Consider the following 24,122-nt stretch of genomic DNA (forward strand, 5'->3'; position numbering starts at 1 on the left):
AGCCAAGCAGTGCAATGATGGGATGTATAATAAGGGTATAATAATAAATGCACAACTGTTCGACAATGATTCTCTTTACCAAAAAAATCTGTTCAAAATAATTTAGATTACTGCAAAGAGAGGCAGCAAATCTGAATCATATGTAGCTATAACAATAAACACCATTTGTTTTTAACTCTCACCATGGCAGTGTTTTATACTAAGTGTATTGGGATGTCAGTGTGTTCTTCTAAGACATCATTTGCAGTATTGCTTTCATCACTATTTAAAATTAATGCCTGGGCAGAATTAGAATATTTGTTTACATTTGTATCAGTTACCGATGCAGGCATGTTGAACATTTCTGCTCATGAAGAACAGAAGAATTAAAAAAACTTGAACCTGCACGAAGAGGTTTGTCACGCATTCAAACACGCACCTTGCAGCTGTTTGTCTGTACCAGAACATTTCCAGAAACCAGAAACAGGATCTGGAGAGCAAATGAATCCTGGAGTTTACTGGGGGTGTACTTATCCAACATAAGCAGCTGCAGACTCATTGCCGGGAAAGAGAGTAAGAAAACACCTTAACATGGAACACATTTGGTGGCTATTCTAGATTATATACCTGTGTGTATATGGGCACATTTTGAAGCTAGCTGTCCTATCAGTAAATGTGTGTTTGCATGTACACTCATAGGTAATTTTCAGCAAATTATGTAAAAGTGCATTACAAATGATTTGTATAAAAAACGTGCTAAACCTTTAATTTAGATGCATCTTTGTTTTGTATATTGTCAGCACCAACTGCTAAACTTCCTATGATTGTTATTTTTAATTTAGCAAATCAAAGACAGTAATTACTGTAATTTCAGATAACAGTAGTTCTGGAAGATTTACACATAAATCACAGTCACAAGCCTTTGAATGAAAGTGGTATGATGTATAAGAACCAAATAACATCCAAAATCAAATTTACATTGAACTAAAAACAAAAACGGCTGATTACGGAATGTGTCTGATTCTATTATAGTGTAAAATCCATCATCGCATTTTGATACAAAACATCTCAGTCTCATTTTTTTTCAGGAACAATATTGTAATTATCTCAGTGCCTGTGATTTTAGAGTGGGTTAGGATACAGAGTGATGCACAGATCACAGCAATGTCTGCTCTGACTTTTTTTCCCCCCATCAACAGTCATTTTACTTTCACACACACGCTAACCTCAAATGGCATGTTTTCAGAGGCAATATAAACACATTTTCGCCTCTTTTAATCACATACAGGCCTTGCATGAAACTTTGAAAAATATGTGCTGAAACATTGTGTTCCAATTATTCATCTATTCATTCATTCATTAATATTCAATATGCACTTGTGCACAATATTCACTATCCTTTGTTGTAGACTGTTTCCTGAAGAATATTCTGGAAATATCAGGAGTGAGGGGAGAACACACTGTGGATAACTTATCAACACACATGAAAAGACATGAATCCACACACACACACACACACACACACACACACACACACACACACACACACACACACACACACACACACACATTTAGCATTGCCCATCCACATACCAGCATGGTTCTTTGAGGAAACCAGAGAACTCATAAGAGGCCTATCCAAACAGGAGGAAAACAGGCAAAACTCCACACACAGTAACCCGAGTGCAGGATTAAAGCAAGGACACCAGAGCTGGGATGCAGCATACTACTACTATGTGCCACTCATTAATTTTATTGATTAGTTTTAGTTTTTTATATCATATTTTAATATTGTGTATTGTACCATACAAAATTAAGTCCTACTGACACAGGCCTCTGAGTTTATATATAGTTTAGTGTTCTTAGATTTGGTCCGCTGTGGCCACCCCTAATGGGAGAAGCCGTAAGAAGAAGAAGGAGTGTTTTTTGGATCAGGTGACTTCAAGCTTATCCATGGGTTTTCATTTCAGGACTCACTGCTAATCCCATTGATTTAATGTACTCGACCTTCAAATGACTTTTTGAAGTGAGCAGGAACGAAACCCTGTAATAGATCAGATTCCGTATTGAAACAGTAAACATATCCTACTTACAAGCTGTTTTCTCAGGCAAAGCACTAACATGTTCAACCTTAGTGGTTAACAGAAAACATTGATTTGGTTAAAGTTCTATCTCCAGATGTTCATCTGAGCTGTGTGGATGACTCTCAAGTCCTAACTTTATGTCCAGTGAAGATTAAGTATTGAAAAGTATTGAACAGTGAATGCATTTCAAAACTCTTCATTCTTATAATTCGATTACAGTAACACATTAATGGACATGCAAAAATTTCTATTATGTGAGAGAACAATAATTGAATACATTGATTATAATTGAGGATAATTGCATAATAGATTTTTGATCTTATGATGACTATATCGATATGAAAAAAGTTGTAAAAATAAAAAGACTCCAAGAAAAATTGTCCAAGTTTATACATTACAGAACTGTAAATTGCTCTGTTTTGCTTAATTATGTACTGCAATTCGTTAGTAATTTAACATTACCCCAAACTGATCATTATTCTTTGAGATTACTGGGCAGGCCATGCCTCTACAATATTTTCAAGCTACGATGAGATCATCAGAACCTTTGTACTTACCTTTTTTAAGTCAGGTACTTTTTTTTTTACAGCAGTTTACAGGCACATTTCTTTGGCCATAGTAAATGTGCTCACAATACGTGCATTTATTTTAAAATAACAATTGCAGTAAATGCAATGTAAATAGAAAAATCTGTTATTGTCTGAAGTACAGTTAGAGGAGGCTGTGTATGTTTGTGGGTAGACTGAGTAAAGGATATTTTGGTTCTCTTTTGCAATCATGAGCCTTTTCGTATAGCCTGTTTGTATAATGCAACATGAAGGCTTTTACACACAGGGAGCTTAAAGGGAGCTATTTCTCCCTTTAAGCTCCAGAGTTTGATAGTGTAACTTTCTGAACAGAGTGTCCATACTTCTCTAATACAAAAAAAATACAAAGATCAAAAACATCTGGATGATTACTAAATGATTGAAAACATCCGCCATCATCAAAAAATAACCTAAAACATCCTGCATCATTACACAAAATATTAATAATAGACCTGAAAATTGAAGCATACTGTATTTATGGATTAAAGGCATGCCTCCTTTATTTGTATGCAAAACCAGATTTACAGGAAAGCCATTTTCAAATGCACTGAACTGAGAACAAGAATAATAATTTCTGTATGTTTCAACAATGCCAAAAAATTAACAGAATAAAGAAAATACATTCGTTTTGGAGTATAGTTAAAATCATGTGGGAGAATTATTTGGCAGTCGCATTGGGGGGAAAATGTAATTCATCCTTTGGTTTGTAATGTAAAAAAATGCCCCATCTGAATAAGCAAACCAAATACTACATAATGCTAGAGACTTTAAAGAGACTCTTAATTTGAAGCCATGGCACATGGCCCAGAGTGTGGTTTATTGAAACAGACCTCCCAGTTTGCATGAAGAAATGTGGTCAGAGGCAAAAGGACATAGGATGCACAATAACCACCTACCAAGAGCAATATTATGGAAAGCTGGCAGAGTTGACTGTTATAGGAACAACTTGTGAGCACTTTGGTTTTTGCCATTCAATGTAGAAAGATGGATGAGCTAGCTATGATCACACATTTACTATAAGTTGTTTCTCATAAAACACACACACACACACACACACACACACACACACACACACAGACCCCTGCAAGTGCTAGCATTACATTAAAAGACAGGGTGTGTCACATGCACTTGTTGTTAATTGCTGTTTATAGTTGACTTCAGCAAACAGGAAGCCTGTAATTTACTGACTGACTGAATAAAATAAGGATCGGACTAAAAAGTGACTTAACACCTCATGCCTAATGTATAATGTTTTTTCAAGCTCACAAAAAAGAAAAAATCTTGAAAAATATTCTCTCCTCACAAAAAATTTAACGTTTGTTAACATGTAGTATGTTCATAATAAAGGGACAGACAAAATCTTTTCCCACATATGACTATCCGAAACATCTGCAGCCACTAGCTCTCAGTAGTTGGCATGAATCAGAGAAAAAGACAAAGCAAGTCTAGAAATGAGACTGACTTAATGCTTTATTGCCACAGTTATGAACCTCCCGGACCACATTTGGTCTGTTGCAGTCTATCCTTAAGTTGAATTCTGAGGTTTAGACGCTTCAACCAAACCTCACTGGGACATCAAAGTATCTACACATCTCTGTCTTTCCTCCCACAAATGCAAACATTCCTTTGTTTTGTCTTCTCCTGTGTCTCTTCCCTATATCATTATTTATGAAATGTAGTAAAATATTTTCGATAGTTAAAACTTCATTGTGGCTTTGGGACTATGTACACTGAAAATTTTAATGAATTGAATAAAAAGGATTCTATTTTAAACCTAAACAAAATATACTCTGTTATAAAAAAATATATTCAATTAAACTTTGTGCATGAACAATATACATTAGAGATATTATTGTCCCTATGGTGTTTTCCTTGCAATGGGCTTTAGAAACCTGGGTCAGACATGGATTGATTGACTTATAATTGCAGACCCTGCTGAAAAATGCATCTAGTGACTCAATCCACATGCAGAGAGAACTCCACTTTTAAAAGTTTCAAGAAAGAAATCGTTTTAAATTCGCATGAGTGGTTTTGCAGATGACAAGAACATCATAACAAGCAACTAAAAAACACATTAGTTACATCTTATAATCCAAACTTTTTTTCTTATCTTTTTTCTCTGCTTCCAATGCTCCAAAAGGGCCCATCTGAATAGATGCCAGTTACACCTCAGAAACACATTTGCCTTTTTTTTCTCTCTCGGGGAACAAGAGGTAGGGAAAAGATCCCGAGCTCTGGGCCAACATAACCATCCCACTGCTTCGGTTGTGGGAATGTGGTTTCTTCTAAAACACTCATACCCCCTCTCCTCCTCTCCTACTCCTCCCATAGGAACAAACATGTCTCCACATTGGCTACACGCAGACTGGAAGGCGGCTGCATGGAAAAGAGTGGAACCTCCAGCACCCCATGGATCATGACCCACTGCTGGAGCCTAATCTGACTATTGTCCTGTAAACAGGGTGTACATTTGTCTGTCCCTTTTGTACATAAAATAAAAAAAACAAACAAATGAAAATTACCAGTAAGTTAAGTGAGAGTTCATGATGTTCTAGTTGTTTGTTAAGAACAGTACAACTTGGCATTAAATATATATATATATATATATATATATATATATATATATATATATATATATATATATATATATCAGTAAAGCAATGTGGAATCCTAAAAAAAATTTTTTAACCTTGGATTAATTAGAGCAGTAGCCATAACACTGTTTCCATACCCCTAAATGAGACATAAAATAATATTTAATACCCTTAAATGTACAGTAAAAACACATGTCAGCTTTTATATGTATAAGCCTTAAATGACGGAGTTTGAGGAACTGTAGAACATGAACATTTGTTTTCACATGACCCAAATATTGTGCCTGCTATAAGGACGCCTAAAAGTGCAAAATCACTATAATTACATGTAAACCTATTAAGTCAGTTCCACCACAGACCAAATAATTAGTATTAAGTAAGATATTAAGTAAATGAAGATATTAAGATATAAGTATCAAATATGATTGCAGGGTAGATTTCAGGTGTTAATACATAATGCTGTAAAAGAAAGACTTAGATATATTCAATTATATGACAAATATAGGCAAACAGAAACATAACTTGATGATAGGATCACACTGATGTTATAGTCCATGTTCACACTACCTTCTCTGTCTTTATGCACTGCATAATAACAGATTGGTGCTCCACTTCAGAGGTCTCAGAAAAGAGCTAAGTGTGACCCCTTCAGAGTTAAACCCCTCCCTCTGGACTTACACATGTCACTATAATAAATCACAGCAAAATCCACAGAGATAGGTACAAATATCTCACAAATAATATTTATTTAGGATTGCATTGTTGAGCACCTCTCTTGAGCTATGATTAATGTTAAGACATAGCATATCAGCTCTAAACTGTAGCACTGCACCATGCCAACTTTGGAACTATTGTTTTTCACAACCTTAATTATATCTACCAAAATACATTTCTGACTAATGTCTAGTCTACCACAACAACAACAATAACAACGACAGGTAATGACTAAGAAGACAAAAGAAGACAATGACAGGTTACAAGAAGAGTGATATAAGGAGCTATAGAGTCTTAACACACACACACACACACACACACACACACACACACACACACACACACACACACACACACACACACACAAAAACCCACTGTCCATGAAAACTACATGGACCATGAACATGCCAGGTGTGAAGATGTGAAATAAATGTGGACGTAATGCGCACGCACACACACACACACATACACACACACACACACACACACACACACACACACACACACACACACACACACACACCACCTTCTCATACTGTACAAACCCATACAAACTTTCTCACTTAGTCAATGGAATATGAACTTTCTCTCTCTCTCTCTCTCTCTCTCTCTCTCTCTCTCTCTCTCCTCCCTCTATGTTAATCACAGTGTTGTGGTTCTTTTCCCTTGAGACTCAGTGGTTGTTTTCTCCTCCCTCTCAGGAAACTTTCCCTTTTTTTACTCTCCCATTCTCTCCCTCTGTATATAAAAGTGTGGTGTATGAATTGTTCGACAGAAAGTATGTTCACATACTGGGGATGCAGAAAGGGCCATGTAACGTGTGCCCAGAGCAGTGGTGCTGAAACAGACTTGCAGAAACTTCGAGTGAGTACTCTTACACACACACACACACACACTGTACTGTCCTTGCCATTAAAGCCTACAGAGAAGAGAAAACAGGTAACGACTACATGTTTGTGTGCTTCTATACTACTGTCTTATATGAACTACAATATAAAGCACAACTTACAAAATAACTATGATTAGTATTTCTGCTGGTGACAGATAAATAACAAGGGGTATAATGGTATATTTTAAGCAAAGGATGTCATCTAGAGAATAAAACAGAAACTGAGTTGTGCAAAACATAAAGACAGCTTTTAAAACGAAACGTCTTAGATTGGATTGAAAGCTAGTCTGTTAAGAAGTGCTATACTGTAGATCCCATTGTCTGGGTTGCTGTCTGGGGTTGTTACGAGGTCACAGATCAAACAATTCTTGCCATGACCTCCGGTTCACTGAAGAAATGGAATTAAGCTGTGCAGTGATTTAGATCCCTCCAGAAATCAACCACATACTAAATAAAGTATAATCTAAAGGGCAATGTTTAATCTATACTAGTTGAATGGATACAGTTACTTCCTGTTTAAAACAGTTTACACTAACTGAGAATGTACCTAATTATACATGAACAATAAACAGAAGAATGAAATGTTGTTTAATGATACTTAAACTACAATTCTGCCTGTGTCTTTCATACTAAACCATTTAATTTAAAGTAAGACTTAAGCCTTTGTTATTGAAGACCAGCTGCTTTTACTTGTGGAAAGTGTTGCGTGTTATATTTGTTTGCGTTTAGTGCTATATTTCCAAGTTGAATGAAGATGCTTTGTAATGTTTTCTTCAGGTTGACTCTGTGCCGTCTGTGGTTTCTCTGAAGACTGTGACTGAAAGTTTTCCATAAAAAAACATTTACCAACAAACACTTATCATAATTACAACCAGAGACAGTTGAGGTTTTCAGGAAGCTCAGAGATAAATACATCTTTCCAACACCAACAGTGTTGCAATTCGGTATAGTTTATTTCTGTGTCTTGGAGCTGCTCATTACAAACGTACAATTTTTATGGATTATTTTGTGCATTTCCAAAACTGCAGATCAGAGGTATTTTTGTTGTTTAACCTCTCTTAGTGTTGTTAAAGAGAGCTTTGAATACTTAATATGTAAGAATTATGAAATACTTTTTTTTTTTTCAATAGAGCTATCGCATATAGAAGTTTACCAAAAGTACTCAAACATAGCCAGTTATATTTTAAAGGCTTGCCCCTGATCAGTGCAGGATGTGATATTTATCCCCTTCATGGCATAGAACTGAAGCCATCAGCAGTATGATCCAATGCATTTAGCAAAAAGATTTTCCGACACACTAAAGTAACCACCCCTGTGATTAGCAGGCTGCCTTCATCTACAATATTTCATCCCGAACCACGGTTTTCAAGTATTGATTTAGCAGATGAGTGTCATTAATAATATTTAACGATATGTTATTATCACCATGGTTACTACGGAAAGATTCCACACATAGCTCGATGTTGTAAATCCTGTGGTTAAGTTTCTATTTACAATATTTTCAGACTCATTTTCTGCCTATGTCTTGAATCACATCAACTGCACCATTTTTGGAGCTTGAAATATAACATTTCTCTGAATTTCGTAAGTATATTTATTAAACCAACATTTCTGTATAGAACCACAATATGAAACACCCCGAAGACATTGTAATTTCTTATGAACATCATCAAGTGTTGGGAGACATTTGACTGAAAGCTCAAGTTTTCAGGCAGGCTTCTGGCAAGGGCAGCTATGATTATGGGTATGTGGCTACCATTCTGGTTTGTACAAGTGGTTGGATGTGCTTATTACTCTGATAGTCGACTGAGCACGCTTTGCTTGCAGACTGAAATCCTCAATGTGCCATGTGAATAACAGTTAAACCAGCAAGAGTCTCAGAAAAAAAACACTCTATTGTTAAACTTCTTTTGCTTTCTGTTAATGGCTAAATTCAAAATGGCCTAAGATTCATCGATTGTATTTTGTGTTTTGAGGTTTTGTTTGCATTTTAGAGCCATTTTCTTGAAATTGTGTTTAATCTCAATGTTAACTCATTACTCAGTTGCTGTGAGTGAGCTTAACAGCTGAAAAGACCAACTGTTTTGTTCTACTACTGAAGCAGAAATTATAATTAGATAAAAAGTCATATTTGCTTTTAAAATTGGCTGGAAAATCTCCACCTTATGCTAAAATAAGTGCCACTATTAAGTCATCTCCCTCCAATTCATCTCTAATCCTGTCCCTGTCCTTGCTCATAGGATGATTGACAGTTCTTTTTGGTGAGTCAAAAAGCAGGATGCCCGGTGTGCCCTGCTGGGCCTCGCATCAAGCCCTGCCTATTGCTTGTGCCCTTGTCCTCACCTGGCTATTACCCTTGGTACATGCTGCATTCAGCCAGAAGCCTGCCAAGCTGCCCCTGGTGGGACGCAAGCCATTCTTGGCTGCATGGAACGCACCTCTCGACTTGTGTACTGTCAAATACAACATGAACATAAGTCTGGACCTTTTTCACATTAGTGGCAGTCCACGAGCTGTCCATACAGGCCAGGATGTCACCATCTTCTATCCAAACCGTCTGGGTTACTATCCATTTTATACAGAGCAAGGCGAGGCTGTGAATGGGGGCCTTCCTCAGAACTGCAGTCTAGAAGCTCACCTCCACAAAGCTAGCAAAGACATTGCACATTTCATTCCCTCAGAAGATTTCCATGGCCTAGCCATCATTGACTGGGAGTACTGGAGGCCACAGTGGAGCCGCAACTGGCAAAAAAAAGACATCTATCGGCAACGGTCACGTGAACTTGTCTCCCGAGCCTATATCAATGTGACAGATGATCAAATAGAGGAACTGGCACGTCTACGCTTCGAAAAGAGTGCCATGGCATTTATGCAGGGCACGCTGGAGCTTGGCACACGGGCTCGACCAAAAGGCCTATGGGGCTTTTACCTATATCCAGATTGCCATAACTACAATGTGCATACACACAATTATAGCGGCTACTGCCCCATTTTGGAGAAAGTCCGCAATGATGAACTGCTCTGGTTGTGGAACAGCAGTACTGCACTCTTTCCTGCAATGGCAATCCGAAGAGACCACATGGACAGCATTCGCAACCTGCATTTTTGCCAGAACAGGGTACTGGAGTCTCTAAGGCTTGCTTCCATGAATTCACTGCCATACGAGCTGCCAACGTTTGTGTACACAAGGCTCGGCTACAGAGATGAAGCCATGACATTCCTGACAGAGGTAAATACACATACTGCTTGTAGCATGTAAAAGCAATCCGAACAGTGATCCTGCAGTATCTAATATCCTGCATATTTTGTATTTTTCACTCTGTAATATTGAAAGAGTGAAAACCCTGTTAAGTTGATAACTTAACAGGCTGTTAAGTTGATAACTTAACAGCCCCCCCCAACAAATGTGCAGGATATTGGGTTCTCTATTCATGTCTTATACATAATATGATATGGTTATATTGTACTATTTTGTTAGAAGTTATCAGAGTGTATTTTTTAAATTTACAATGTCTGCTGAAAATGTTACATATAAAGATAGAAATCAATAGACATTAATGAGTTAGTAGCAATAATACAATTATTTGCAGCAGCATTATTATTCAGCTGCTGGTTTGTCACATTTACAGTATGTTAATTTCATAAACTGAAAACTTGTTGGTGCCCCATGGGGTGTCACTTTTTGTCTTTGACCATTGTGTGCTATTTATGCTAATTCTCAGTTCCTCTAAAAATTGGCTTCACCTGCACCTGCACGTTGTTAGTTTCTGACACAAGCCTAGTAAATCATTATTGACTGCATCACCTTGTTCCCTTACCCCAGATATAACCTCCTGATATGTTTAATGATAAAAGCCATAATATTGGGGCATCTATATTGCTTACTAGTGTAACTTGGATAAAACAAAACACACCCTTTTGTGGTTAGACATTTAACATTTAGTCTCATGAAGAACAAGCTATACCATTAATATTAATAACATGATTTCAGTATACACATTTTGAATGACATTTGATCATAAAGTCCATAGTAAACATGATGTCCACTTTATTATACAGAAAACCCTTTGTAAGCTTATTTTATTGTATTTCACAGAAGGATTTAGTACACACAATAGGGGAAAGTGCTGCTTTAGGTGCTGCAGGCTTTGTGATTTGGGGTGACCTTAACCTTACATCTTCTAGAGTAAGTTTGTGTTAACTTTTTATTCATATCTTTTGGATTGGATTACTAAATTCACATTTCCTGTAAATGTCAATGCACAGTTACAATTATTATGGCATGTGTAAACGTTTGGACACCCATCCAGTAGTAAATTCACAGAACTAAATTAACTTTTTAGGCCTTATTTGATTCATTAGGCAGGCTAAGAATTTTTATTCGCTATAACAATTCCAGAGTGTTATAAATTGACTTTTCAAACCTCATACTAACACTCAACAACCATGGGCTCCACTAAGCAGTTGACAGAGGGTCTAAAAATGAAGCTCACTACAGGGAAAAGGCTATAAATATATCAAAGTCCTTTAAGCTCATAATCTCCACAGTCAGAATTATCATTAATAAATTGCAGAAACAGGCAACTGTAGAAGTCATTGCAAGATCTGAAAGACCAAGAAAAGTGTCTGAATGAAATGCCAGTACACTGGGATGAAAGGCGAGGCAAATCCCCAAAATGACATTTAGGACCTGCAGGAAGGTTTAGCTGACAAAAGCCACAAGTCAACACTTGAAGTATGCTAAACAACATCTAGATAAGCTAGATGCATTTTAGAAATATGTCCTGATGCTTAATGAAGAAAAAAATGACTCTTTTACTGAAGGTATGCTGGAAAAAAACAGCAACATTTGATGAAAAGAACACCTTGCCCAGCTCTTAAGCATGGGGTTGAGTCTATTATGCTTTGTGGCTGTGTGGCAGTCAGTAGCACAGCAAATGCTGTACAGTTAAATAGAAGAGTTGATTCCAAAAATCTTAGCACATTCTCAAAATGAATGTGACACAATCAGTCAAGAAACTGAAGCTGAAAAAAAAATAGATTAGCTTCCTCACCAGAAAATTTGATCCAAACACATATTTCAAAATTCACACATAAACTACTTCCAGGAATGCAAGTTGAAGATTTTGGAATAAACCTTACAGCTTTCTGATCTGATAGTCATCTGATGAAGTTAGATCTTAATCAAGCTGTGCAGCACTATAAACATTCTGCAAGAAATAGTGGAGGATAGAAGAACAAATAGAATCCTACAAAATAGATCTACCAACTGTATATATGCCAAAAAGGGAGTTGTTAAGTACTGATTTAGTCCACAGTCCACATTTTATGCATGTCACAATGAATGTGGCATGCTGAAATCCAAGTAATTTCATAATCCAAACAGCATTATGTCTTCCTCCTGCTGCATGGTGTAGGAAAGTCTAACTGCATTGCCACCATTTTCGCACCATTTTTGCTAACATGCGGTTATGTAGATGTTAATAGTAATTTGGCTACCAGTACAGAAAATTTACACATTCTATTTATTACTGTAGCAAAAAAAATTACTACTAAAAACTCCAGTCTCTTGCGAAATGAACCCATCCCTTTTGTTCGACTGTGTATGGGGTCAGTGATATTCAACAGATTTATACACAAGTGATGGGGTTTAATCAGTCTTTATTAATTGTTTCCTAACATGTCATTGCAGCAAAACTGTTCCAGGGTAAAAACATTTTTGAGCTACAGACTTGGCCAGTACATCACCAACGTGACCCGGGCATCTGAAGTGTGCAGTGATTATCTGTGCCAGTCTAATGGTCGTTGCATTCGGAGAGACCCACATGCACCGCATTTCTTGCACCTGAATCGCCCAAGCTACCGCATCCGATCAAACCGCAATGGCACATTCACTGTCACTGGTCAGTATTCCCCGCACGAACTACAACAACTGGCAGAAAGGTTCTACTGCCACTGTTATGAAGGGTATGAGGGTGAGCACTGTGACAGTACAGAGTCAACGCACACAGCAGACGTCGAGGAGAAAGAGAAGGATGTGGAGAAGAAAGAACAGGATCGAGTGTCAGAAAGCTCTGCTGCTGAGACTGTGGGAAATGCTCCTGTCCTAGTGGTGCTTTTCATCCTGTTTACTTTTAGCTAAATTTTAAGCACTGTGGTACAGCTATCCAATGGCACATGTAGTGACCAATGTTTGTATGCAGCCACTTCATGTTTTGCAGTCATGATATAGGTTGATATCACTTGAAGCAACAGGAAAATAGTTAATGACTGCTTTTTTCCTGATATCATCTACCTTAAATACTTCTACTTGTTAAATATTTTATTTGCACAAACTATAGTAATGTACTTAATTTACTATAGTAATCAAACAATATTATAATAGGCAAATGTTGTTTAACCTGAAACTCTCTATCTATATACATATCCTAATTATTCACATATATGTTTAATAAGGTTGTATTTCAGACACCACTTATTCTAAATTCAGCTCATTTTCTTAATGATGATTCCAAGATTACTGATTAACTCTTGGCTTATCATTAAAAACACACACACGCACACACACACGCACACACGAAGCACTTAATTATTATTCTCTGTTGTATAAGTAGTTTGGGTTTTACTCTATAGTTTAAGACAAGAATATAATGAGGGTTTTATCCAAAGTTTTATACAGTCCAATGATCCAATAATTATTACAAAACAGATTCTCAATTGAAATTAAGCTGCACTTAAGGCAAATAATTGCTATACCTAACAGCTAAGTGAAAAGATACATACTTTTTTTAAGGCGATCTATCTATCTCATTAACCTAAAAAACATTTTAAGGTGTAATTTTCTGTACTTTTTTTTATTTTTTTTTATCAAACATCACTTGAAAATATTACCAAAAATCATGGTAAAAGACAATCTGAATGTTGGACAAATGTAAATACAATTTAGTAAATATTTTATATGTCTTTTCTATATTTTTCTTTTTTGCAAAATCTCTATTTTTCAAAACTTTAGGAAAAAAATCTAGATTTGCAGTTTAATTAATTATACAACGGTACTTTGGATGTTTTGAAATATATATATATAGAAACTGAATAAGTTTTAACAAAACCAAGCACAAACATTATTACCATACCTTTTCCAGTACTAACATGTACTACATGTTATAGTAGCCTATAAATTTCAAATAAAAACAAATTTTCAATTAAAGCAAAGCAGAGAGTAATGCATATACCTCATTTTATGTAATTTTTCTCATCTTTTAGAAATGTTAATTTCAATATTTAGAACATACGAGAGGTGCTTTTATACCTTGTTTAGCACATCATTAAGGTCTTAAGTACATCAAAAGTCATTAACATGAAATGTACAATATTTTCACATGACTTTTTTTTTAATCAATAGCATTTCTACAAACTGTTGGCAATTTTATTTATTTTTTTTACATCATCTGGGTAACATATTCCACTAAAATCACATCTTCATTTATTGATTTGTGAAGAATTTTGTAGCAACAATTTTGTACTGGCTATAATATTAATCAAATATTACATGAAGGCATGTACTGCCTGAGCTAGAATGCACTATAAATAAATACATATTAATAAATAAAAAGAAACTGATTTTGATTGCTTGTTTGTTTTTATATTCTTTAATACATGTATTGACATGTCTGGGTTTTTCTTGTAACTTTCTTTTCGGCTTCTCCCGTTAGGGGTCGCCACAGCGGATCCTCCGCACATTTGATTTGGCACGTTTTTACGCTGGATGCCCTTCCTAACGCAACCCTCCCCAATTTATCCGTCTGGTTTTTTCTTGTAAATATTAAAAATAAAAAAATCGATCTATTTTTCAATATATAGATTTTATATAGAATTTTTTAATATGAGCTTAAAATGCACATTTGACTTTTGTGCATGTGTGCCTTAAACACACTGATATGAGGTCCAGTTAAATGTTTCTGCTGTGACAAAAATATTTCCCACATTTTCTATCATATGAGATTCCATCCATTGTATTCTTTGTCATTTACCTTGTTAATGTCTGTAATAAACCTCTTCTTTTCTGGACCAATCCAAGAGTTTTGCTCTAAATAAAAGCTGGGCATTTTTATCTCTTGCTGGTGTTTTTCATGCTAAACAGCTTCAATCAAGTTAAACCTTTATACATTGCATTATTAGGCCTCCTCACATAAACAACACTTATCAAAATGGAGATAATGTCAGACATCAATAGTCAAGCATCAATAGTCAGAGTTTTGAATCTTAGCATAAAATATCAGAGACCACAAAATATCAGCAAAAATCTGTTTGTATTTATGTATATTATTATTATTATTATTATTATTATTATTATTATTATTATTATTATTATTGTTATTACAAGTCATAACAATACCCAATTGCCCAATACCCATTTGCCTAATTGCAATTATGGTATAATATATCAAAAGTGTATAAATCAAAACAATATCAGTTTAAAAGCATTTCCCCTTTGTAAAGATTCCTTTATGAATATTACTTTCAAATGTGTTATTTTTAATTTCTTATCTTTAATCTTTACCTGAGGCTGCCTGTATGGCAACATACTGTAGATTCACAAAGTGGTCCAGTGATGTGTTTGAAGGTGTTAACAGAATGGCTGATGTACTTATTTTTGTTTTTTAGGTGGAAATTTCAGGCTGCATGACATGGAGACTTGTGCATCATCTACCTTCCCTCATCCTTTTGAACCTGGCCGGATTGTGTTTTTCAGCAGCTCCTCCACCAACAGCGGCTCCAGTTTTCTCTAAACCGTTTGTAGTCATATGGAATGCTCCCATCAACAAATGCAATCAACTGCAGGTCCCCCTAGACTTGAATGTGTTTCAGGCCATCACCACACCAGCCAAAGTCCCAAACCAAACACTGACTCTCTTCTACAAAAATCGAATAGGGCGCTTTCCTTACACAGACATTAAAACATTGACTCAGTACAATGGTGGCATTCCACAGAAGGGAGACCTTGATGCCAGTCTGCAGAAAGCCCAAAAAGAGTTCAGCTATTACATTCCATCATCCATACCTGGCCTGGCTGTCCTTGACTGGGAGGAGTGGTTACCTTTGTTTGACCGAAATGAAGATTTAAGAGAGATCTATAAGGCACTGTCCATAAACTACACCCTGCAGGAGAATCCCTTTCTTTCAAGCAAAGAAGCTACATTTAAAGCCAAAGGGCAATTCGAGAAAGCTGCCAGAAGTTTCATGGAAGAAACGTTAAAGTTAGGACTCTCTCAAAGGCCAAATTTCCTCTGGGGCTTTTATTTGTTTCCTGACTGCTACAACTATGATTTTGAAAAAACAGGCTATACAGGGAGATGCTCTCAGACCACAAAACAATTAAACAATGAACTTCTTTGGCTGTGGGAGTTAAGCACTGCCCTCTACCCATCAGCATACATGCCTGTTTCTATAAGTGGAACCCAGAAAGCAGCATTATTTATTCGAAACCAGGTGCTAGAGGCGATGAGAGTAGCAGAAATGTCTCGGCGGCCCTACACTGCTCCTACTTATTTGTACTTGCGACCCCTTCTGAGAGAACAACAGGAGCTATACATGCAGGAGGCAAGATTATCTCTGTATATTTCTTTTAATAGCATAGCAATGCAGCAATCACAATACATACTAAGGAAAAATTGCAATGTAGTGTACATGTGTCATTTTGGTTCTCCTCAGGTTGACTTGATTCGGAGTATTGGTGAGAGTGCCGCGCTAGGGGCTGCTGGATGTGTGCTTTGGGGATCCAGCTATGATTTTAATGAAAAGGTAGTATGTCATCATTATTATTAATATTAGTAGCATTTCACAAAAATATAAGAAATGGAACATCCCAAATTGGATGGATTATGTTTACATAAGGTGTTCTTACAAATAATGCTTTAAAACCAGTGGCCTACAGTTCATAATTTATTTCAGGATACAGATAGTACAGATGCATATCATTATCATCTTAGATACTGCCCTAAAGCTAAGGTGCATGAATTAACCAGTTACATTAAATTGTGTATTTAGTTGTACATGGGTAATTAAAAAAACATCAGAACACAGTGAAATGAACAGAACATTATTAATCAACTGACTGTGTAGATGCTCAGTTATTCATGCTTTAGCTGATTTAATTGAGCATGTGTCTCGGTGACTGTAAAATTTGGGTCTGTGATATTTAGTTATACCGGTTAAGAAATTCACAATCAGTAATAGACAAACGTTTCTTATTGAATTCTTACTGACCTGTTTGACTGGATGGGCTTTAATACATACCTCAGTCTGAAGTAATATGGAGTTCATAGTGATATGGCATCTGATTACAGTATATCGCTGCTATATCTGTGTCAGCATATAGAATGTAAAAAAAGATTTATGTTTTAAACATAAGATTAATGACTAAATGTTTCAATACAATCTAATTCCAATTTATAGACTGCAGCCATTCCTCTAGGTTTATATATAGCAGTTAATATCTCATTTCTCTTTTTTTTCATTTAGGCATCATGTGAATCTCTTTCCATATACTTGGCTACTATGCTAAATAAATACATCATCAATGTTACAACTGCAGCTAAACTGTGCAGTGACCTGCTGTGTCAAAGTAACGGCCGATGTGTGCGTAAAAGCTATGATTCAGACGACTACCTGCACCTGAACATGAACAGCTTTAATATACAGAAAATTGATGGGAAGTATAACGTCACTGGGGAATTGTCTGTCACCGACCTCACTGCTTGGGCGGACACTTTCACCTGTCAGTGCTATGAGGACAAGAAATGCACAGCTCAAATTCCCTCTGGATTTGCGTATAGTGATAGAAGTGTCCTTGGACCTTTGACAGTTCTTCTTGCTGCATATCTGTTTGGTGAATTGTAATAATTGTTCATGTGTTTTCTTTCTAAATGTAATGAGGAAATAAAGATTCCTAAGAATTCAATTCAGCATCATAATACCTTCCTATTACCCATGTAATGAATTCTGCAATTAATAAATGACTGCATTCCACTGAGCATATGTGATATTTAATTTTTGTTAGATCTCATGTTTCTTTAACATGTGTCTGTATTAAATGTCCAGTACTACATTATCAAAGTATATAATAATAATAATAATAATAATAATAATAATAATAATAATAATAATAATAACAATATTAATAATAATAATAATAATAATAACAATATTAATAATAATAATAATAATAATAATAATAATAATAATAATAATAATAATCAGGTATGCTGTGAGGTTCTGGCTATAATTTATTTAGCAGGTTTTTTTTTTTTTTCAATTAAATTTTGGCAAAACACATAAAACCATTTAAATAGATGAGTCCCAGGTAAATACCCACTTTTTTACTTTTAGAAAATGATTTGTTATTTAATATCTGCCCCAAAACAACAGCTTCAGTAAATAACACAATGCTTAAGGTGAAGTTAAGATTGCTCTGTTTGAGGGGAATACACAAATATGCAGACCTACACTGCAAAGGCTCTCAGAAACGTAATAAAACTGCCACAGTCTAGGATAAAGCAGTTACTGAAGATATTATTTGAGTTCACACACATATTTAACCAGTTAACGCAAATACACAATGGTAACAATATATTATCATAAAACAATGTCATCACCAAATAATATTTGACAGAATTATTTGACAGAAAACTACAGTGCTTAATTATATAAATGTAATGATATGGAGTCTGTGATGTGATAAGCAAAGCATAATTCAACTTGAACAAATGTTAAAAAAGAAATGAATAAATTGCAGTGTATATATAAATATATATATATATATATATATATATATATATATATATATATATATATATATATATATATATATATATATATATATACACAAATCCTATAGAACAAGTCCTATAAAAAGTGTAGTGTAGCACTAATGCTTTTAATCAGTAAACAGAGCATAGATTACAGCCTGGGTAATGTGTGCCCACCATTCAGTGAGACGTTTACATATTTTTCCATTTCCAAGGTCAGATTTTTGATAAAACGTTAAGCCCAATGGAAATTCCACAACATAGAAAAAGTAAACAATTTGTAGGTAACAGGATTGTATAGTGAGCAGCATTGCTGAATTATATTTCCAGGGTCGCTGATTTAATCCTGAAGCTGGGTTGCAGTGTGTGCGGAATTTTGCATGTTCTGCTAAAGTCTCTGTTTTTTCCACTTGGTTTTCCCATTTCACAAACACATGGTGGTAAAAAGGCTAATTCACTATGCATTTGTGAAAGTGAATTAACTGAGTGGTATAAACACAATATGTTTTTGTTCAGTCAGCAAGATTTAGTCATGTATTTTTAAACACCACACGTTTAACCAAGGTAAATGTGTCCAGGATCAAACCCAGGACACTGGAGGTTGTGAAATACACACTGCACTAGCAAAGCTCAGAAAAACACATTAATTTGCATCCTCATGAGATGCAATTTAAGGCTTTAATAAATTATTTACAACGTATAGAATTAAATCTTCTAGATTAAATATTTGTTAAAAATTCAATTTTGTATAACAATAAAACTTGAATAGAAAATGTATTATTTTTAGGCAAACTATATGTGTGTACATGGTGTCTTGGAATACAGTGGTATGCCTGCCAATTACATGATGGCAACAAAGTATTATCATAAAAAACAAATATAACAATGATAAGATAAGACGCTGGAAAATATATATAATGCTGCAAGTCTTATACTAAAGTGGTTTGTTTTTCTCAGCTTAGAATAGTTTCAGTGGTATGTCTGCATGATTATTTTTTTAAATCAACAATCATTTTAAAATATTTCGGATACTGTAATGCGTATGTCTTGTACATCGCTGTTCACTTCTTTAAGCGTGTGACAATGATTTATCCCTGTGACAGAGGACATCCAATTTATCTGCTGATTTTAACCTTTTCTATAATCTGCTATCATGGCACTGCCTTGTCTATTCCGCTCACAGCTACTCCAATATTTAAGGATACACCTTTTGCGGTCATATGGAATGCACCTACGCATGTGTGCCAAAACCTCAAGATTCCTTTGGCTCTTTCTGTCTTTCAAGCAGTGACCACACCAGCCAGTGAGCCTAATCAGTTTCTTTTTCTGTTTTACTCCAATCGGCTTGGACTGTACCCATACACGGATCCTAGTACAGGGAAGCAAGTTAATGGTGGCATTCCACAAAAAGGAAACCTGACAGCAAGCCTTGTGAAAGCTCATAAAGATATCATAGAGTATGTTCTTGAGTTCACCCCAGGCTTAGCTGTGATTGACTGGGAAGAATGGCGTCCAATCTGGGCCAGGAATTGGAACTCCAAAGATATTTACAGGAAGCTTTCCATTCAGTATGCAAAGGAAAAGAATCCACTTCTATCCCCCAGTGAGGTTGATGCTGTTGCTAAGCAGCAATTTGAGAATGCAGCTAGGGCTTACATGGAGAAGACCATGCAGCTGGGGATCAACCTGCGTTCAAATTATCTATGGGGCTTCTACCTATTTCCAGATTGCTACAATTATGATTGGAGTACCTCAGGCTACACAGGTGACTGCCCAGCAATTGAGAAAACCCGCAACAACGAACTCCTTTGGTTGTGGGCGTCCAGTACAGCTTTATTTCCATCAGCATATTTGCCAGTCAGTCTGAGAGAACAACCTAAGGCAGCTCTGTTCGTTCGGGGTCGTGTGAAGGAAGCTATGAGGGTGTCTGCTCTTCCAAATCCTCTGTACTCTAAACCAATTTATGTCTACTTACGTCCTGTCTTCACTAATCAGAACAATGTATTTCTGAGTGAGGTGAGACAAAAGTTTCAGGGAAAAATATATCCCATTTTTATTACAACCTAAAACTAAACTGACTTTGTATATACAGTACGTCCAAACAAAGTATTTACTTCCTAAGTTTTATGAACTGCATTATATCAGAAATATAGAAAATCTTTGCAGAAAACCCTGATTTAGTTTTAATCATATGTCTGCTTCTTCTCAGGAAGATCTAATCCATACTGTCGGTGAGAGCGCAGCTTTAGGTGCATCAGGTGTGGTGCTCTGGGGTGCAAGTGCTGACTACAACAGCAAGGTATGCAAATATCATATACTGAAATGTAATATTGAAACTACAAGGCAAACTTCAGTTAAAATAATTCATTTTAATTATGCATTTTACTAATATTAATCTTTTACACACCGTTTTTACTATTTAAAATACAGCTCTTTTACATTTACACTATGATAAAAAACATAAAAAAAATGTAAATTCTTCAGATGCTATATTACATCTTTTGTCTATAATATGCATTCATATGTTTAGTCTCCTTATTTTATGTGATGAGACACATATATTGCATAGATTTGGTTTATATAATTACATGATTATCACATGTTCAACAAACAGGAGCAAATTAAACTAAACACTTTACCATTATAAAGTTGTTGTGTGTGATTTATTCTCTCTCCCCTCTCTCACTTTCAGTCTTCATGTGAAGCACTAGCAGCTTATCTGCCCTCTACACTCAACCCATACGTGGTCAATGTAACTGCAGCTGCAAAACTCTGCAGTCAGATGCTGTGCCAAGGCAACGGACGCTGTGTTCGCCAGAACCCCGACTCAGCAGCCTACCTGCACCTGAACCCGAATAACTTCAGTATTCAGCAGCATGTTGGAAAATACGTGGCTGTTGGTGTGCCTTCTCAAAGTGATCTTAATGATTTTGTAAACAGGTTTACCTGTCAGTGTTATGCAGGCAAAGTGTGTTCTGCTAACACATCCATTTCAGAGCCCAAGACTCCAGTAGTTATTCAAGTGTGATAAGTAGATCTTCTAAATCTTTTTGCTGTGCCTTACTTATGATTTAGAGCTGTAAATCTATTGGAAGCTATGATACATTGAGAACTGAATGAGATATGAAAAGACACATTATAGCAAAGGCACAATGAATTAACCTGTCTACAAACCAATAATTGAAATAAAACCAATCCGTAATAGTCTTAATGTATCTGATTACGTGTCTTAATCATCACTTATATGTTTCCTTTATTCATAGTAACGTATGTACTGAATTTCATTGTCTAATCAAAAAAGAGAAAAAGATGCACAAAACTTTTTATAAATAAATAGAGATGCACTACATGATTTAAGGTAAAGAGAGAAAGAGAGAAAGAGAGAGAGAGAGAGAGAGAGAGAGAGAGAGAGAGAGAGAGAGAGAGAGAGAGAGAACTGCACTAAAGAGTTTTATATAAAAAAGAGAGCTGCAATACATTGTTTAATTCAAAGAGACAGATAGAGACAGAGACACAGAGATATAGATAGAGATGCACTACATTGTTTAATAAAAAGAGAGTTTATCTCTTAATCATGGCACCCTGTTAGTGGGTGGGATATATTAGGCAGCAGGTGAACATTTTGTCAACAGTTGTTGTGTTAGAAGCAGGAACAATGTAATGTAATGTAAATGTAAATGTAAATGGGAAAGTGTAAGGATTTGAGTGAGTTTAACAAGGGCTAAAATGTTATGGCTAGACGCCTGGGGCAGAGCATCTACAAAACTGCACCTCTGGTGTGGTGTTCCTGGTCTCCAGGATCTATCAAAAGTGGTCCAAGGAAGGAACAGGGTCATGGGCAGCCAAGGCTCATTGATGCAAAGTCTGACCTGTGTGGTTCGATCTAACAGACAAGCTACTGTAGGTCAAATTACTGAAGAAGTTAATGCTGTTAATGGTTGTTGGGTCAGGACTGTTTTGGCAGCAAAAAAGGGGGACCAACACAATATTAGGCAGGTGGTCATTAATTTATGATTGATCAATGTATTAACACGTCATACTGAGTGATTACTAATTATTTTATTGTTACGTGATGCTCTGTTAAATATATTTTTCTTCTTCTTCTTTTTCTTCTTCTTCTTCATCTTATTATTATTATGGGATGTTGATCAGGTATCAAAATGATGAAAATGAATCTGCTTTAATGAAGCATTCTATTTGAACGTCATTTCCTAAAAGTGTAAGTGTTTCAAAAATCATCTTATTAAAAAATTATAATCCGAAGTCGTCTGTGTCTTTTGTGAACTAAAAGATGATGGTTTAAGGGAACCAGCGCAACTTTGTGCGTTGAGAGAAAACGGATTGCAGGGGATACGGGCGGTGAGAGTGTTGCACTCCATCTAGTGGATGAATATTAAACTGCATTTGGACTGAGTGCAGGAACCGTGAACATGATTTTTCAGGAAATGTCCTTTCATTTTGCTCTTTGAGTGTTTATACAACTCTAAAGTGTGTTGTTAATGGGTTATATTTCTTTCTTTTCTTTCTTTATATGTTACATATTTATTTGTCTGTAAAAAAAAGTTGCACATGTTATTGTATAATACGGTGCGGTCTGCGCGTTTATTTATATTTTTTTTATTTATTTATTAATGAATGTATTAATTTATTTATTTTACAAAAAATTATATTTCCTGAGCATCTGACTTTAAAGAAATCCACGACTCCTAATACAAATGTGCATGTTTTTAAATATATATTCGGCGATTTTTATTTGAGTGAAATAGTGCTGTATTATTTCCGTATTATAACAGCAGGAAGCGGTATACATAATGCAGTGATTTGGGCGCATTTTGAATTGGTTTGACCATTTTATTTTATTATTTCCATAAAATTGCAGTCACCTGTGCTCATAGGAGGAATTAACTGTGACCTTTCACCCCGTACTGGAGCAGGATGTAGGCCGAGTGGAAGCTGCCTGATTAGTTTCTCGGTAAGTGCTGAGTTTGTGATTTTCAGCATTAATCTGAGAAAATTGGCTTCATCATATTGTCAGTTTGGTTCTCAAGTCTGTCTTGTGTACAAACAAAAACGTCTTTAGTACAGAATTCAGTGTAAAACATATTAACCCACTCAGTTGTGTTTATCACTTTGTTTCTGTGTTCAGTTGCTCTTTTAGGGGGGGTTGTGTTAGTGTTACAAAAACCCACAAACCAAAGTGTAAAAACTTTACCACAAAATGCAGGAGAATCTGTTTGGTTGCTTCAGGTGTTCATTTGGACACAAGGGAGCAATTAAAAAGTTACATTTATAGGCACAAACATAAATTAATATTTTATCACCCATTTATCTATGTAAAGCTGCTTTAGGACTAATATGTCTATTGTCTAGACGAAACTTGTCAAATGTTGTCCTAACTCAGTGTCATAAAATAAAGGTAAAGGCAGTTACAACTAAAATAATGCGTCTGTGGTGCGCTTCCTCGGCAT

At 35.7% G+C, this 24,122-nt stretch overlaps 3 protein-coding genes across 6 annotated transcripts in view; all 3 read left to right on the top strand.

Moving 5' to 3' along the window:
• The first annotated feature begins 6,730 nt into the window (after nucleotides 1-6,730).
• LOC124392928 (hyaluronidase-4-like) lies at nucleotides 6,731-17,846 on the top strand. Of its 3 annotated transcripts, none has more exons than XM_046860223.1 (4): nucleotides 6,731-6,822; nucleotides 15,512-16,447; nucleotides 16,559-16,648; nucleotides 17,369-17,846. In XM_046860223.1, the coding sequence occupies exons 1-4, from the start codon at nucleotides 6,739-6,741 to the stop codon at nucleotides 17,744-17,746; spliced, it is 1,488 nt and encodes a 495-aa protein (XP_046716179.1). In that variant the 5' UTR covers nucleotides 6,731-6,738; the 3' UTR covers nucleotides 17,747-17,846. The 3 variants fall into 3 exon arrangements, with proteins under 3 accessions (XP_046716179.1, XP_046716178.1, XP_046716180.1); XM_046860222.1 differs by lacking the exons at nucleotides 15,512-16,447; nucleotides 16,559-16,648; nucleotides 17,369-17,846 and adding exons at nucleotides 9,088-10,076; nucleotides 10,944-11,033; nucleotides 12,540-14,903 and having other exon boundaries at nucleotides 6,749-6,822; XM_046860224.1 differs by lacking the exons at nucleotides 15,512-16,447; nucleotides 16,559-16,648; nucleotides 17,369-17,846 and adding exons at nucleotides 9,088-10,076; nucleotides 12,540-14,903 and having other exon boundaries at nucleotides 6,749-6,822.
• Nucleotides 17,847-19,737: 1,891 nt separating this feature from the next.
• LOC124392619 (hyaluronidase-5-like) lies at nucleotides 19,738-21,682 on the top strand. Its single transcript, XM_046859765.1, has 3 exons — nucleotides 19,738-20,670; nucleotides 20,864-20,953; nucleotides 21,347-21,682. The coding sequence occupies exons 1-3, from the start codon at nucleotides 19,738-19,740 to the stop codon at nucleotides 21,680-21,682; spliced, it is 1,359 nt and encodes a 452-aa protein (XP_046715721.1).
• Nucleotides 21,683-23,123: 1,441 nt separating this feature from the next.
• Nucleotides 23,124-24,122, top strand: part of LOC124392929 (hyaluronidase PH-20-like) — a 5,583-nt gene continuing 4,584 nt past the window's right edge. The window contains exons 1-2 of one of the 2 annotated variants that reach the window (XM_046860225.1): nucleotides 23,124-23,142; nucleotides 23,534-23,626. The gene's annotated coding sequence lies outside the window, so the exon portion shown is untranslated. Of the gene's footprint in view, nucleotides 23,143-23,497; nucleotides 23,627-24,122 lie in introns of those variants that run through there. The other variant, XM_046860226.1, reaches the window with a different exon arrangement.

Source organism: Silurus meridionalis, chromosome 10 (assembly GCF_014805685.1).
Source record: "Silurus meridionalis isolate SWU-2019-XX chromosome 10, ASM1480568v1, whole genome shotgun sequence".
Lineage (NCBI taxonomy): Eukaryota > Metazoa > Chordata > Actinopteri > Siluriformes > Siluridae > Silurus > Silurus meridionalis.

Excerpts from the sequence above, each read along its gene's own strand:
- LOC124392619 (XM_046859765.1), top strand. The coding sequence starts at position 19,738 with ATGATTTATCCCTGTGACAGAGGACATCCAATTTATCTGCTGATTTTA. Across the intron at positions 20,671-20,863 it reads ACAATGTATTTCTGAGTGAG|GAAGATCTAATCCATACTGT; the intron begins GTGAGACAAAAG and ends GCTTCTTCTCAG. Across the intron at positions 20,954-21,346 it reads GTGCTGACTACAACAGCAAG|TCTTCATGTGAAGCACTAGC; the intron begins GTATGCAAATAT and ends TCTCACTTTCAG.
- LOC124392928 (XM_046860222.1), top strand. The coding sequence starts at position 9,126 with ATGCCCGGTGTGCCCTGCTGGGCCTCGCATCAAGCCCTGCCTATTGCT. Across the intron at positions 10,077-10,943 it reads CCATGACATTCCTGACAGAG|AAGGATTTAGTACACACAAT; the intron begins GTAAATACACAT and ends TGTATTTCACAG. Across the intron at positions 11,034-12,539 it reads TTAACCTTACATCTTCTAGA|CAAAACTGTTCCAGGGTAAA; the intron begins GTAAGTTTGTGT and ends ATGTCATTGCAG.